This window comes from Salvelinus fontinalis, chromosome 37 (genome assembly GCF_029448725.1).
Source record: "Salvelinus fontinalis isolate EN_2023a chromosome 37, ASM2944872v1, whole genome shotgun sequence".
Lineage (NCBI taxonomy): Eukaryota > Metazoa > Chordata > Actinopteri > Salmoniformes > Salmonidae > Salvelinus > Salvelinus fontinalis.
The window spans coordinates 13,752,078-13,768,944 of record NC_074701.1 but is presented as its reverse complement, the minus strand read 5'-3'; the positions used below and the strand labels follow the sequence as shown (position 1 = coordinate 13,768,944).

Below are 16,867 nucleotides of genomic sequence, written 5' to 3'. Positions count from 1 at the left end.
TGTGAGTTTATTTGGCATCAGTAGGCATGTGTGCACATATTATGTGTGTGTGGGCGTATGAAGTGTGTGTGTTTGTTTGTTGGTTGGGGTGTCAATGTCAGTATGTGTGAGTGTGTGTGTAGAGTCCAGTGTGTGTGCATAGAGTCAGTGCAAGAGAGTTAGTGACAAAAAGGGTCAATGCAGATAGTCCAGGTATAAATTTGATTAGCTATTTAGCAGTCTTGTTTAGCAGTCTTATGGCTTGGGGGTAGAAGCTGCTCAGGGTTTTGTTGGTTCTAGACTTGGTGTAGTGGTACCGATTGCCATGCAATAGCAGAGAGAACAGTCTATGGCTTGGGTGGCTGTAGCGGTGGGGTAACACTAAACAATACACAAATTGTACCTTAACTTTGCTAACAAACTGTTAGGGCCTACATAAAGCTGTCTCAACAGCGGAGCTTTCCTTTCAGCACCATGGATTGAATCCTTACCACTGCTAGGATTGTTACGGAGACCGTATAACCGCCACACCGGCAGTCACGAGTCATGAGTTTAGTCACGGTAACTAGGCTTCTCCAAGCTCTGATGCTGCTAATGGTCATTTGTAGCCTACCAAACTTGCTAACTGCCGAGTACTCAGCACTCTCTAATCACTCTGACATCAATGCAAATGTCATGGAAAATCTAATCAAACACTTCATGAGAGCCCATGGGCTCATGGTGTGCAACAATTCTATAGGCTACGCAATTGCGTGAGAAAACAGAGTTTTGATGGCCTCTATTAAAAATAGGATGATCCCATCAGCTTTCTATAGGCTAGGCCTACTATATTTATCTCTCAACTTTCCTAATATTAAGCACGTTGCTTCGCTTTACAACAGTATAGCCTACCTGGCTGGCATGAAAATTTACCACAGGGAAAAGCGTCCTCCTTTCACTATTTAAGTGCATAGATGACATGTATTTTTCCCCCCTGCTCCTGTTCCGAGACAGGTGCATGATAATGGTCCATTCTAAATCAAAACTAATTTCACACATATATTATTTAGTGTATGTAAAGACAAGATTAAATCAAGAATAATCTGATGGGTAACAATATTAGCATATCACTTGTGCATGATATATTATCACTTATGAATGATGTATTATCACTTGTGAATGATGTATTATCACTTGTGAATGATGCCCAGCTTGTGTGTAGAAAGGCAAGAAACAGCTCATTCATTTGTTTTTGCTACTTTTTCAAATCATAGTCCCTCACCTCATAGGCCTATATGTTTTGATAAGGTTTGCATCACAACTAAAGAGGCCAAATCATTTAAGATTAAGCACATGAATCTGCTTTACAACCGGTGCAGAACATAACTGGCATACATAGGCAGTGCTTGAGTTTCAAGTTTGGGGAAGATCATTTTCACCATAAAAATTAACCTTTATAATAAAGCATTACATGCATAATGCATAGACCGCTGTCATTTAATTTTAATTTCTCTACCATAAGCCGCTTCCAACGTTGTTTTAGAGAATGTGGCAGTACGTTCAACCAGCCTAACAACCGTAGACCACGTATAACCACACCAGCCCAGGACCTCCGGCTTCTTCACCTGCGGGATCGACTGAGACCAGCCACTCGGACAGCTGGTGAAACTGTGGGTTTGCACAACCGAAGAATTTCTGCACACGCTGCCTCGACATTACACAGCTTTTTGTGTCACCTGCTGGTGTCTTCCGAAAGATGGGCACTGCAGACAGTGTGCAGAAATTGCAGAGGAGGCTCATTGGTACTGTTCCAGACCCCTGCTGAAGTGTGGTGGGCTTTCTGTGCTGTTCCAGCTGCAAGGGCAATCACCCAGGTGGATCCAACACTTTCAGCAGTGGAGGACGAGCAACTTATGGCCGAAGGAGCGACTGCAGGGGAACCTAAAAAGTCGGACACAATGTGCCCTGATAAAGAGCTCCTGAACTGTCTAGAAAGATGTTACTTTTTCTCTCTGCCCTACACCATCGATGCTCCCTCCCTTCGTCCAAGCTATGCTGCCTGTCTGAACTGCCTCAACTCATATCTGACTACAGACTTCATCACTCTCCATCTTATTATTATCATCTGAAGTTGTGGAAGCCATCGCCCAAGAATGTGTACGAGTACGTGGCATTTAGTTTTTTAGTTTTAAAGAGACTTTGAGACTCTGTGTGTAATGAAAAGATCTATATACAATACATATATTATTATAGTGCAGCTCGATTAGATTAGAAGCTACTAGCTAATTGGGAAATAGACCACCTCTGGCAGTGTCTACACTTGACACTTCTGCTATCAGAATACAATGCATTCGGAAATTATTCATCACCCTTGACTTTTTCCCACATTTTGTTATGTTACAGCCTTATTCTAAAATTGATTAAATAAAACAATTTCCTCATCAATCTATACACAATACCCCATAATGACCAAGTGAAAACAGGTTTTAGATTTTTTTTGTAAATTTATAAAATAAAAAAAACAAGTATTCAGTGGTCAGAGACCTACTAGAGAAGCACCGCCCCCTAAAGATTCTGAGCCTGCCTGGCAGGGTTGGTCCTGCAGAGCCAGAGTCCTCTGATGGGAGAACATAATACACAAGGAAACTCTCAAAGCTGCTAACGAGAACCTTGATGACCTTGTACCTAGCCAGTAGGGATTCCATTGGGGTGCCCCCACCCAGGCAGTGGCAGTTCTGGCAACCCAACACTAGCTGCAGTAACCCATGGGGGGGGGGTGTCACACTCGGATATTCAGAGAGGGGGCATATTAATGTGGCCCTGGTGGCACAAAATCATCAAATGTCTGACTGCACGGAGATGCTTGGGAAAATGGTCACAACAGGGGACCACGTGTGGGTGTTTCAGGGGAAGGGGGTATATCTGATCTCCATCACCTAGGATGTGACAATGGTTAATCAAATCTCCCCATTTTTGCCAATTTTTGCTGTCCTTCTCATACAGCTGCAACAGTATATGCATTCGTATATCAAGACCTTTCTTGAGTTGGGCTCTGGGATGGTGCAACTGTTGAGCATCTGAGTGTATGGTTGTTTGTGGGCGAAAAGGGTTGAGTGTGTATCAGTATATGAGTGTTTGTGTGTGTGTGTGTGTGTGTGTGTGTGTTGCGAGGGAGTAAAAAATGTTAGGGACAATAATTGTTTGCTAAAATAATAATTGCTTGCCAAAATGTAATTTTTGTAATGGCAAAACTGGTAAGAGGTAACAATCCTTTGCATAAACTGCCTACATTACTACAAATATGAATAGCTAATTCTGGAAATTAAGACAAACAGGATTTAAAAAATATATATATATTTTAATAGCTATATATATATATAATACAAATCGAGGTTAGGGCGATGGAAATGCTTTTGACGGGTGATCTGCTTCTGTTCTGTGGGTGGCACTGTGTGTTCTTTTCGAAGAGTGGGTCCCGGTCTCTCCGGCGCCATGGGATACGGTGGGTTCGGGGGTGGTCTGCCGGTCATTGGCATGACAACCCAATTCGGGATGAGGAAGGGTTTTAGCAGGTGGAGATTGGGGACCAATTGGAGGTTTACTTAGTAGCAATGCAAATATCATGGTACAGCAATATAGACACTCAATCATCATGTTATTTTTTAATGGTACGTTTACAAACATATATTATGATAAATATAATTGAAACTTGTGTCTCATTATGGTAAATGGTGAAATAAGTTTAGCCAGTTATAATTGTAATGGCTTAGCAGATAAGAAAATACGATCAGTATTTACCTGGCTAAAAGGAATATAATATCTATTGTTTACAGGAAGCTCATTCATCTAAAATTGTTGAGGTTTTGTGGAAGGACGGGGGGGGGGGGGGGGCAAAATATATTTCTCCCATGAGCAAAGAAATTCAAAAGGGGTGATGATATTAATTAACAGTAATTTTAATCCAAATGTGCAAATTGTCCAAACAGATCATCAAGGTTGATGATTTGAAATATGTTATTAGACAATAAACAGATATGGCTTATTAGCCTATACGGTCCAAATAATGATGATCCACGCTTCTTTGAAAATATATATAATAATCTATCAACCCTACAAGCAACATAAGACTATATTATTATGGTGGGAGATTATATAACGGTTTTAAATACCTCTTATGGACCGTAAAGGAAATCACACTACAAACTATCACCCTCAGGCACTTAAGGAAATCAGGAATGTCATGGATATACTGGTATCAGTGGATATATGGAGGCTTAAATACCCTGACCTAGTGAGATATACTGTACATGGCGGAGGCTTAAATATCCTGACCTAGTGAGATATACTGTACATGGCGGAGGCTTAATACCCTGACCTAGTGAGATATACTGTACATGGCGGAGGCTTAAATATCCTGACCTAGTGAGATATACTGTACATGGCGGAGGCTTAATACCCTGACCTAGTGAGATCTACTGTACATGGCGGAGGCTTAAATACCCTGACCTAGTGAGATATACTGTACATGGCGGAGGCTTAATACCCTGACCTAGTGAGATACACTGTACATGGCAGAGGCTTAATCAAGCTAGTCGTCTTGAATACTTTCTTATACCATTCTTTCTGGCACCAAAAGTTAAAAAAGTGTTGATAGGGGATAGAATGCGGTCGGACCATCACATAATTGGCATATATATTACTCTTACAGAATTTCCACGTGGGCGAGGATATTGGAAATTTAATCAAAGCCTATTGGATGATAAAAACAAGTTAACTAGAAAAGAAGAATTTATAACTGACTTTTTCCGACATAACATAGGTACAGCAGATTCCCTTATTGTATGGGACACTTTAGGTCAAAATAGTCGATATTAACAAAGGAAATTGAAGGACTAACAGTACAGATAGATAGCAATAGAAACTGTTGTAGAGGTAAGTTAGAGGAAAAACAAAAGGAAATGTAGGAACTTATTCAAGAAAGATCCAGTGTAATATATAATCAAAATAAAGTGAACTGGATGGAATATTGGGAAAAATGCAGCAAATTATTTTTCAATCTTCAATATAGAAATGCTACCAAACATTTTTTACTGAAACTTGTTACAAATGATGCAGTCTCTCATGATTCACCAAACAATATTTTGAAAGAGGAAGTACTTTAAGCATATGTTTTCGTTTCAGTCTCCTCCATCTCCACTAACCGAAGCTAATTGTGTGGATTTTTTCCCCTATTAATAAAGTAAAATCAACATCTGTACAGAAAGACTCACGTGAAGGCCAAATTACAGAGGAGGAACTTCTTGATACAAATAAAGCCTTTAAGTACGGGAAAACTCCAGGGCTGGATGGCATACCAGTGGAGGTATACCAAACTTTTTTGGATATACTCAGGGGACCATTATTAGCATGTTTTAACCACTCCTATTAAATGGTATTTTATCGGACACGCAACAAGGTCTGATTTCATTATTACTGAAACAGGATCCAAGTGATATAAAGATCCAGTCCATTTAAAAAAATTGGAAGCCTCATACACTTCAGTGTTGTCATGCAAAAATTCTAGCTAAATGCTTAGCGCATAGAATTAAAAAGGTTTTGTCAGATATTATTAATCCTAATCAGACAGGTTTTTTTTACATGGACGATACATTGGAGATAATAAGACAAGTACTGGAAACAATATAACACTCTTAAATATCTGGGAAACCAGGCCTGTTTTTCACAGCTGACTTTGAAAAGGCTTTTAATAAAGTACGACTGGAGTTTATATATAAATGCCTCATATTTCAATTTGGAGAATCTCTTATAAAATGGATTAAAGTTATGTATAGTAACCAAATAATGGCTACATCTCAAAGTTTTAAACTGTTAAGAGGATTAAAACAAGGTTGTCCACTACCAACATATCTATTTATTATTGCCATCGAAATGTTAGCTGTTAAAATTAGATCCAACAATCATATTAAGGGATTATAAATCCATGGCTTAAAAACAAAAGGTGTCATTGTACACTGATGATTCATGTTTACTTTTAAATCCACAATTAGAATCCCTCCATAGCCTTATGGAGGATCTAGATACTTTTTCTAACCTCTCTGGATTAAAACTAAATTATGAAAAATGTACTATTGGATCACAAAAAAATATATACTTTTACGTCACCATGTAGTTTACCAATAAAATGGTCTGACGGGTATGTGGACATACTCGGTATACATATCCCGAAAGAAAGAAATGATCTCACTCCAATAAATGTTAATAGAAAGTTAGCAAAAATAGATAAGATATTGCTACCATGGAAAGGAAAAAACCTGTCAATTTGTGGAAAAATCACCCTGATTAACTCTTTAGTCATATCACAGTTGACCTATTTGCTTATGGTTTTGCCTACACATAGCGACCTGCTTTTTAAATTGTATGAGCAAAAAATATTCCATTTTATTTGGAATGGCAAGCCAGACAAAATTTAAAATATATCAATGGCAAGCCAGACAAAATCTCCAAAATATCGTTATTTGTTAAACAAGCCATAGAAAGTTGGTTGCAATTTCAGTTTAATCCACCTGAAAAGACAGAACAAATAATACAACAAATATTGTGGTTAAACTCAAATATACTAATTGATTAAAAAAAACGTATATCTTTTATAACATTTAAAAAATATATAATCTTTGTAATTTATATCATAAATAGGACTGGTGGAGTTGTCACACATGCAGCTAACACAGACATATGGAAATGTATGCTCTAACCAAAATTACAACCAACTAATTGCAGTAATACCACAAAAATGGAAGAGGCAAGTGAAAGGGGGAAAATGTAAGGAAATTTTCTGTCGACCCTGCATTTAAGACCAACATTGGTAGCTTGTTTTTGGTCACAGGTCCAGGAATGGCTGAAGAATTGCAACATTTACCAATACTGGGTGATTTGAAAAGTCATAGTCAATCCATCAATAATATAATAATTATTTTAGCAAAAATGTTTATCTTTAATTTACAATCTGTAGAAACAATGAGAATAGAAAGGTTCAGTACTTTTGTGAAGCATCACAGCACAATTGAAAAATATATGGCAAATAGAAATCCAATATGGATGGTGTTAAGAAAGGGGTTGAATGGAGCTGAAGGATGGGACTAATAACCAATGTAAAACATACAGGGTCTGTAAAATGTATATAGGTTCAGAACTTTTATGAAATAGAACAGTTACAATATATGGCAAATAGAAATCAAACTGGATGGACATCAGAAATAAAGGAAGGCCAGCACTAAAAACAAACAAAATATAACTACTGTAAAATAGATTGTGTCTTTAAAATGTGTGTAGTATGTATAAGCCGGAAGTAGAAGTCTAAGTGTTTTTGTTTATTAGTTTACTCCAATTGGGGGAGCGGTGGTAGGGGTTGGGGAATAATACAGGAAGGTATATTCAAAAAAAAGTGTATGTGTATATATGTATGTATATGTATGAAAGTTCAAAAGTTTGGGGTCACTTAGAAATGTTCTTGTTTCTGAAAGAAAAGCAGATTTTTTGTCAATTTCAAGGCCTACTTTCAAACTCAGTGCCTCTTTGCTTGACATCATGGGGAAATCAAAAGTCAGCCAAGACCTCAGAAAAAAAATTGTAAACCTCCACAAGTCTGGTTCATCCTTGGGAGCAATTTCCAAACGCCTGAACGTACCACGTTTATCTGTACAAACAATAGTACGCAAGTATAAACACCATGGGACCACGCAGTCTTATTTATCGACATAACCTGAAAGGCCGCTCAGCAAGGAAGAAGCCACTGCTACAAAACTGCCATAAAAAAGCCAGACTACGGTTTGCAACTACACAAGGGGACAAAGATCGTACTTTTTGGAGAAATGTCCTCTAGTCTGATGAAACAAAAATAGAACTGTTTGGCCATAATGACCATCGTTATGTTTGGAGGAAAAGGGGGAAGGTTTGCAAGCCGAGGAACACCCTCGCAACCGTGAAGCACGGGGGGGCAGCATCATGTTGTGGGGGTGCTTTGCTGCAGGAGGGATTGGTGCACTTCACAAAATAGATGGCATCATGAGGATGGAAAATTATCTGGATATTTTGAAGCAACATCTCAAGACATCGGTCAGGAAGTTAAAGCTTGGTCGCAAATGGGTCTTCCAAATGGACAATGACCCACCCCAAGTATACTTCCAAATTTGTGGCAAAATGGCTTAAGGACAACAAAGTCAAGGTATTGGAGTGGCCATCACAAAGCCCTGAACTCAATCCCATAGAAAAGTTGTGGGCAGAACTGAAAAAGCGTGTGTGAGCAAGGAGGCCGACAAACCTGACTCTGGTACACCAGCTCTGTCAGGAGGAATGGGCCAACATTCATCCAACTTATTGTGGGAAGTTTGTGGAAGGCTACCCGAAATGTTTGACCCAAGTTAAACAATTTAAAGGCAATGCTACCAAATACTAATTGAGTGTATGTAAACTTCTGACCCACTGGGAATGTGATGAAAGAAATAAAAGCTGAAATAAATCATTCTCTTTACTATTATTCTGACATTTCATTCTTAAAATAAAGTGGTGGTCCTAACAGACCTAAGACAGGGAATTTTTACTAGGATTAAATGTCAGGATTTGTGAAAAACTGAGTTTAAATGTATTTTTCGGAGGTGCATGTTAACTTCAACTGTATATATGTGGGTATGTGTATGTATATATTTACCCCGAAAATATGGGGAATTGGAAATGATGCAGACAATTACATGGACGGAAGCAACAATGTTGCTGATCCACCCCCTAAAATAAAAATACAAAAATAAAATAAAAAGACCTTTCCTAGAGCTGGCCGCCCGGCCAAACTGAGTAATTGGGGGAGAAGGTCCTTTGTCAGGGAGTTGACCAAGAGCCCGATGGTCACTCTGACAGAGCTTCCTCTGTGGTGATGGGAGAACCTTCCAGAAGGACAACCATCTCTGCAGCACTCCAACAATCAGGCCTTTATGGTAGAGTGGTCAGACGGAAGCCACTCCTCATTAAAAGGCACGACAGACCGCTTGGAGTTTGCCAAAAGGCACCTAAAGGACGCCCAGACCATGAAAAACAAGTTTCTCTGGTCTGATGAAACCAAGATAGAACTCTTTGGCCTGAATACCAAGTGTCACGTCTGGAGGAAACCTGGCACCAGCTCTTTGGTGAAGCATGGTGGTGGCAGCATCATGCTGTGGGGATGTTTTTCAGCGGCAGGGACTTGGAGACCAGTCAGGTCTCTTACGATTGAAAATCTCTGGAGACCTGAAGATAGCTGTGCAGCGACACTCCCCATCCAACCTGACAGAGAAGAATGGGAGAAACTCTCCAAATACAGGTGTGCCAAGCTTGTAGCGTAATACCCAAGAAGACTCGAGGCTGTAATCGCTGCCAAAGGTTCTTCGACAAAGTACTGAGCAAAGTGTCTGAATACATTTGCAAAAATGTTTAAAAAACAATGTTTCTATCATTATGGGGTATTGTGTGTGTAGATTGACGAGGGATAAAAACAATTCAATCAATTTTAGAATAAGGCTGTAATGTAACATTTTGAAAAAGTCAAGGGGTCTGAATACTTTCCGAATGCCCTGTACGAAGCTCGACGGGTCTAGACGCACAAAAGTTGCTTTGTGGTCTGATTGTGTTCAGATCTGTCTGACCACTTCAAGTGGTGGTCAGGGATGCATTGTGTGCGGATTTCTCCTCAGTCTGGACGCAATCAGGCTACCAAAAGTGCATACAGTGGGCGACATCATCAGCACTCCTCCCACAAGTCTCCAGAAAACGTGTGTTTTGGAACCGCGACACCTTTTCATTGATGGTGCTTCCAACAATAACTGCTTATTCCAGCTCAATGTGCTCAAGAGATATGTGTGTATATTGTGGAGGCTAACACTAAGACTCTCTACTGATGAGGTATCTCGGGTTGAACCGAGTCAGAGCCCAGCAGGTCTAGAGGTCTTGTGGGTTTGGCCCAGAGCTCACCGCTAGAATCCCCACCTCGTTCCAGTGGTGTCTTGGTCCAGCTCAGGATTCCACAACTTATTGGAAATTCCCTGAACGCCTTGGGGTATTTGTGGCTGAAGGCTGAAGCTTTTAAGGGACTGAGGCGGGGTTACAAGTGAACTTGATGTTGGCATTGGTAGTGTTGGCATTGGTAGTGCAGCACATTTGTTGGGGATCTGCCTGCAAAAAGGTGCTGCTCAGAATCACTGATCTAAAATTCACCTTACATGCCAAATAACCACTCATTATGTGATCAAGCTGAGCAAATCTGTGTAGCACCTTGCTCAGGCTCATCTCCTCAAACATGCTGAGTGTTGAGGGATTGTGACCTTTGTGCATGTTCAGGTATTTATTATGTATTGAGCTCGAGGTTTTTCAACAGGTTCAAGCTTTTGAGTCAAACCCTGCAAGCCTACATCCTGTGCTTGCTTGTCCCCCTCTCTCCCTCTGGGCGAGCTTAAATTATTTATACGTCTCGGCTAGCTAACTTGAAACCGATAACCCACATGCTATTTATACTTCATTTCAAGGAGCAAATACTAAACTCTAGGGTCGTGCTCGCGTCTCCAGTCAGCTACTGGTAGGCCCTGATGGGAAAGGGAGGATGAGGAGTGGGGAGGCTTGCCCTAAGTGGGCCGGACCAGACAAGAGCAGCAGCCAGGCCTGAGCTGGGAGGAAGGGGTGGGACCAAGGATAGAATGCAGAGAGGGGGGCAATACATGCAGTATTAAGTAAGTGGGCTGTCTCCAGATACTCCTACTGATCACTTTGTCTCCAGGTCACTAGGCTACCTCATATCCAACCGACTCCACAAACCAAATCCTGCCTGGGTGGTCACCCTCATTTAAGTTTGAAGGTCAACTTGACTAGACTACTTTAAAAAGGTTAGGAAACAAAACACATTTTGTAATTTTTGTGAATTATCCCTTTCATTTATGGTAGAGAGAACGATGAAAGGTAAGAAAATACGGCACAGTGAGAAAGGGAGAAGAATGAGAGATCTGAAATCAAACATGGCCCAATGTAGATTACGCTTAACAGTTTTATTTGGAATATTAAGACAATGAAGCATAAGCCAAGCACCAAGAGTGACAGCTACAAGTGTCGCATCATACGGCTCTTTAAAATGAACAGGTTATAATGGAAAGAAACAACTGTCTGAATGGTGAAGCAGATACACAGAATAACAAAGACACTGAAATGTGAACATTTACACTCTCCAAATCCTTCCTGACAACAGTAAAAAAAATGTAATGGGACGGCGATATTCGTCTGACCAGAGTTTTTTGTTTTTAAAGTCTGTGGCAGTGCCTGCGGCCCCAGATTTGAAAGGGCTCTTGTGATTGGTCAGAATGAATAAGGCAGTCTGGGAACACAATGGTGCTGTAGAATGACAACCATTAGTCCCCATCATTGTCAAGTCCTGTTGCCACGGCACCCACATCCACACAGCAACCAATGTGCACATACAGCATTAAAGTGACAGAGGATTGCGACCATTGTTACAGTACACTCCATTGCATATAAGGGAGAAGAAGAATGAAAAATAATAATTCTTTAGTCATACATCTTTTCATTTTTCCCCCCTTGTTTGCATATAGCATTTTTACCCAGCTTTCCAATAAAAAAAATAGGGGAAAGATGAGAATAAACTTGTATTTTTCCTCTAAGAGCTGAAACCTTGATCCAGGCCAGGGGTCGTGATGTGGTCAAACAGGGTTGGCTGGTGATATGCCCTGCCTGTCTCAGATTTATAACAAGTAAGTTGAGAAGAGATCCTGGAACTCGCCTAACATTGGGCCTGCCTGAGAATAGGTGGACAAGAGGCATTGTTCATAGGGGGGGTACCCCTCACAGCAGACTCCACCCCCCCTCCACCAGACCCCCTCTATGTGGTCCATACACACACACACACAAACACGCGTCTGCAACTCAACAGAACATAAATCTGTCCTCCAACATTGCTTGTGATGTATGAACACAAATGAAATACTCCATACTCACACCCACAACTCCACCTTGAACAAATAAACAAACACACGCACAGACAATTAAAGTGCCATTACTTCAACAAATCCCTAGACCCCCCCCCACCCCCGCACCCCATTCCCACAGCAGGAAACCGGGCCTTCAATGGTACATTGTGTGACTAAGGTGCTACTCTCTTTTAATGCTAACTTTAGCCTAGCTCCCAAACAGGGCTGGGGCGGCCGCAGAACGTGGAGGGGGAAGCAGCCACCAGCACAAACAATAGCCCCTAAGTCTCCTCCACATATCCCAGCAGCATCAGCAGGGTCATGTTGAGGATGTGGTCAGAGAAAGAGAGGGGCACCCATTAGGAAACACAGTGGCCCTTTTAGAGCACGTAAATGTAGATCCTGGCGAGGTACATTTAGCCAGCGATTAGTGCCAGTAGGCCATAGCATGATAAACAGGTGGCAAATAGTAGGTGTGTGTGCGCGCGAGGGTAAGAGCCTGTGTGTGTGCGCAGGAGAGTGAATTTGTAACAGCTATCCCATACAAGATGTCAGGGTGATAGATATGGATGCGGATAGAGAACATACAAGTGCACATGCAAGTGACTTATATGTCAACCCAATTTTTTTTCATTCTTCAAACAGTTCTCCACAGCCCTTCATAGATCATACAAATGGGTGATTTTCACATGCAATCTCCAAGCTTTCTGAAAACAAAGTAAATTCTGTCTGATTGGGTTTAGGACACAGAAGAGAGAGGGAGGGTCGGATATGAAAAAGAGCATTTAGTTGATTTAACTATCACCCACGCGCCTCAATTACACCATTGACCCTGGACAACGACACACTTTCCTGCCATTCTGCCTTTCATTAGCACACTGTGATAGTAGCACAGAAGGGCTTGGAAGAGGCCAGAGCAGTTGCAAGACTGAGGTGTAAGGTGATGGGGGCTTGTCTCTGTTTCTACCTGGTAACATCGCCTGCCCTGTAGGCTTAAAATGTTTGTTCAGTTGAAATCAAATTCAGTATGGTAATTTTAAAGAGCCCTAGAGACATAGTGGCGAGCAATACTACTAAAAACAATACAGGTTGTGTGCAACACCGTTGAATAACAGAGCTTTGGTCACAGACACTCAGAGATGGTCATGAATAAGCTAATCATATGCATTCATTGCATTTTCATTCATGATCCTCCCCCTCTGATAACACACACACACACACACAGCGTGTTGGGTAGTTAAAATAAACATCTTCCCTGCCATTCAGAGAGACGGGATTCGAGTTACCTATCCAACCAGGATAAAAAATCACTGATATCACACCGATAATTTGTAAGAATTATATTTGTATACATTTGCAGATAGTATTTCCATATACAGGTACTCTTCATTTCTTATCTTTTTCAGAGCGTTCCATAGATTTTACAGACTCGTGCCTATGTGTCGCTATAGGTGTGCCGTTCTAAAACATGTCCAGTGTAGATTCCCTCCAGGACCTGACGCTGCCTTGCCCAACCTATCCAGCCGCCTATAAAACCCAATGACTTTTGGAAGTGAAGCCAATAAATGATTCTAGACAGCAGTGGCGGCTGTTGGGAGGAGCTATAGGAGGACGGGCTCATTGTTATTGCTGGAATGGAATAAATGGAACGGTATCAAACACCTCAAAGATGCGGGAACCATGTCTGACTCCATTCCAGCCATTACAATGAACCCGTCCTCCTATAGATCCTCCCACCAGCCTCCACAGCTAGACAATGGAGTAGTGTATTCACTTCTAGCTAGCTAGCTAACATTGACAATATTTTCTTGATGAAATAGAAATGTGAAAAATGTAAATATATATATAAAAAATATTGAATGTGCACCAATGAACAGAGAGCTCTTCATCCCCTGCTTCTCATCATTCCTTTTCCTCCTCCTCATCCTCCATTTAAGGGCTACATGAGTGGGAAGTGCTGCTGGAGTATTCTATGCACCAGGCTCAAGAGTTTAAAGTAGATCAGGAGGCTCTATGAAAGGCACATAGGTTACGCTTTGTTGTATTCGTCTTCCTGATGCAAGCTTTCACAATATGCTGGGTTATTACGGGCATGGCTAGCAGCAGTGACAATGCGCATATCAAATGTAGCTCCTTCGGGTACTAATACTATAAAGCGGGACTGTGGCTGTAATGTGTAAAGCGGAGTCAAGTTAACTGTAAAATGGTCTATGGAGGGTGCAGACATGAATTATATTAACCCTGAGCAGCATGGAGGATGCCACAGAGAGAGATAATGGACACCATGAAGGCAGAACACAGGTCCAGAAACAAACCGGACCCTGAGACAATAACCAGTGTGTGTGTCTTCAAAAACTGCACGCACAGTTAAAGTGCCTGTTCTGTAGCCAGTTTGAGCCACTCGCTCCCTACAGGTGTACGGAAGCAGGACGCTGTAGCAGCACCTTTGGACCTGGCCGCGTTCCACATTGCCCTTGGGGCGAAGACCTACTGGACAGCACCCTTAAACAGCACTTTATTTCAGACATAGGCCTACTCAAAGAAGCTTGATGATGGCTGGGTGTGTGTCTGTACGACACTGTCCACCAAGCGGGCCCTAACGAACTGCAGTAGGAGTTTTAGTTGAAGCAAACCCCCCCCGCCCACCCCCCTCTCTCTCCAGTAAAGCCACTGTCAACTCCACACCTCAAGCCTCACGATGCCCGCCAGGCATTCTTCTAGTTGCTTGATCAAGCAACAGGAAAAAAAGGAAGGATAGAAAGTATGAGTGACTGTACAACATAGCTAGCTAACCATGTGGGCCTAGATAGAGACTGGGGGAGGGGGGCCATGCAGGCAGCTCATGCTGTGGGATCAGGCAGACACTTGACAGAATGAAAGAGGAGAGAGGGAGACCAAGCATGAAGGCTTGTGCTCTCCCTTTCAGAATCTGTTCAATAGTAAAGATGTGCTTGCCAGACAGCATTATACTGAATATAATAGATATGTATTCCATGTGATGTAAGTAGTAATAAGTAAAACAAAGAGATTAGAATGAATCTAGGATCGATCACTTTACCCAACTCCTCCCCTCCAGTTACCCCTTCCCGCTTGACTGAAAAGTGCCATGTTCAGTATTACCTCTCCTGATTGGATGGGAGTTTTTCCTGTTTTGACTAAGCCCGCGGCTGCATGCACAGGCCGCCAGAGCCCCGCCACTATTTGATCTTGAGTGGCGGCTCCCTCTCCAGCCAGCGCACACGCACTTTCTGTTTGTAGTGATACTCCTTGAGGAAGTCCTGCAGGGCCGGGGGCAGTGGCAGGCCGCCGATGCCGTCGTACGTGGTCCGGGGGCAGATGGCGGCGCGTGCCAGGTGCTGCAAGCCGAAAGGGAAGGCCCGGTGGAGTGGCGCCGTGAGCAGCGGCTCAAAGAACATGCAGGCGCTGGGGTCCTTGTAGTGCTCCAGTAGGCCTGTGACGGTGGATGAGTGGAACACGCAGGGGTCGTGGGCGTCGAAGCTGAAGTTGTGGTTCCACTGCTCGATGCGGGCATGCAGCGAGCGGTTGTAGCGGCGAAAGCTGACCGAGAACAGGTAGTCCTCCTGGGCCGAGTCGCGCAGCAGGAAGGTGCCCTCGGGCCGTCCATCCAGCAGCGCCTCCGCCTCATAGCGGTCCATCACGCCCCAGTAGCAGGGCAGTGCAGTGATCTGCAGCAGGTCCGGTACCAGGCAATGGATGTAGTCGATCTGGGTGTGCACCTTCCATGGCCCAGGCTGGTTCCGGCTCAGATTGCCATCCCCGGACGCGTGCCGCTGCTTGGGCCTCAGGGCCTGCAGGCATAGGGTAGTTGAGTCCTCCTCCGAGTCACAGTCAGCCAACTGGGCTGTAGCCCCCCCGAGCACCTGCACCGATACCCCCCCTCCTGAGCAGCAGGCCGCGGCGCCCCGGGCCTCCCCAGAGGCCTCTGCAATGCCGGGGGCCATCTTTGGTCCCAGTTTGTACAGAGAGGAGCCCTGCGCCAAGGCCTCAAGGGTGTGGATCTGGGCGTTGGGTGGGGGGTCCACTCCCTCTTCAATGCTGAGCCTGCGGCGTTCACGCAGACGCTCCTCCTCGTCCTCGGGGGAGGGGTGGGCGGTGTCGAAGGCGTCAAGCAGAGCCGTGGAGGAATGCGGGCTGACGGGCGCTGTGTGCTGCTTGATCAGGTGCCACTTGTTGGCCAAGTCCGAGCCCTGGGGGAAGGGACAGGTCTCTAGCATCAGCTCTGTTAGGTGGATCTTGCGCTTCGAGATGGTGGGGGTCTTGGAAGAGCGCGAGCGGCGGCGGGGCAGGGGGAGACACAGGCCCACTGTATCGCTAAGCCGCTGGCGCAGGGAACGGGCGCTCAGACTACAACCCCCGCCCCCAGAGTCCCCCATTTCCTGGATAGAGCTGACACCGTAGCGACGCTCCCTCCGGCCAGCGGCCCCGCGCGCGCGCCCTGACCGCCTGTCTGTATCCATGGAGCTCTGAGTCTTAGTGGAACATGAGTGTTTTTTCTTGCCCCCCCAAGGTGCATGGCGTGAGTACGAGTCTCTCCGTGACACAGGGACTCCTCCACGACCCCCCCTCGCATCCTCACTGTCTTTGCTGTCTATGGTGATCTCCACTATTTGGGGGATTTCCGACACACAGTTGTGACGTCGTCCTCCAGTAACCATGGGGAGCGGCAAGAGGCTTCGGGACAGGCTAGAGGCCCGAGAAGCCTGGGCCTCGCCTGAATTGTCTCCCCGTCCCAGGTCCACCACACAGTGCATACCGTCCACCTCCACCACGCTGTTCTCTGTACTGGATCCCGCACCGTCGCTGTGGAAGAGGGTCTGGCATCGGATCCTCAGGTTGCTCCACATCTTGCCCACTTTCTCCATGGATAGGAGACCAAGACCTGCCAGACAGATGGACAC

The 16,867-nt window shown here is 43.8% G+C and overlaps 1 protein-coding gene across 1 annotated transcript in view; it reads right to left on the bottom strand.

Annotated features, from left to right (window-relative positions):
- Nucleotides 1-11,000: 11,000 nt before the first annotated feature.
- socs5b (suppressor of cytokine signaling 5b) overlaps nucleotides 11,001-16,867 on the bottom strand; it is a 41,077-nt gene continuing 35,210 nt past the window's right edge. Inside the window, exon 2 of the mRNA XM_055902028.1 lies at nucleotides 11,001-16,848. Coding sequence (XP_055758003.1) covers nucleotides 15,146-16,831 — 1,686 coding nt within the window. The 5' untranslated portion in view covers nucleotides 16,832-16,848 and the 3' untranslated portion in view covers nucleotides 11,001-15,145. The remainder of the gene's footprint in view (nucleotides 16,849-16,867) is intronic.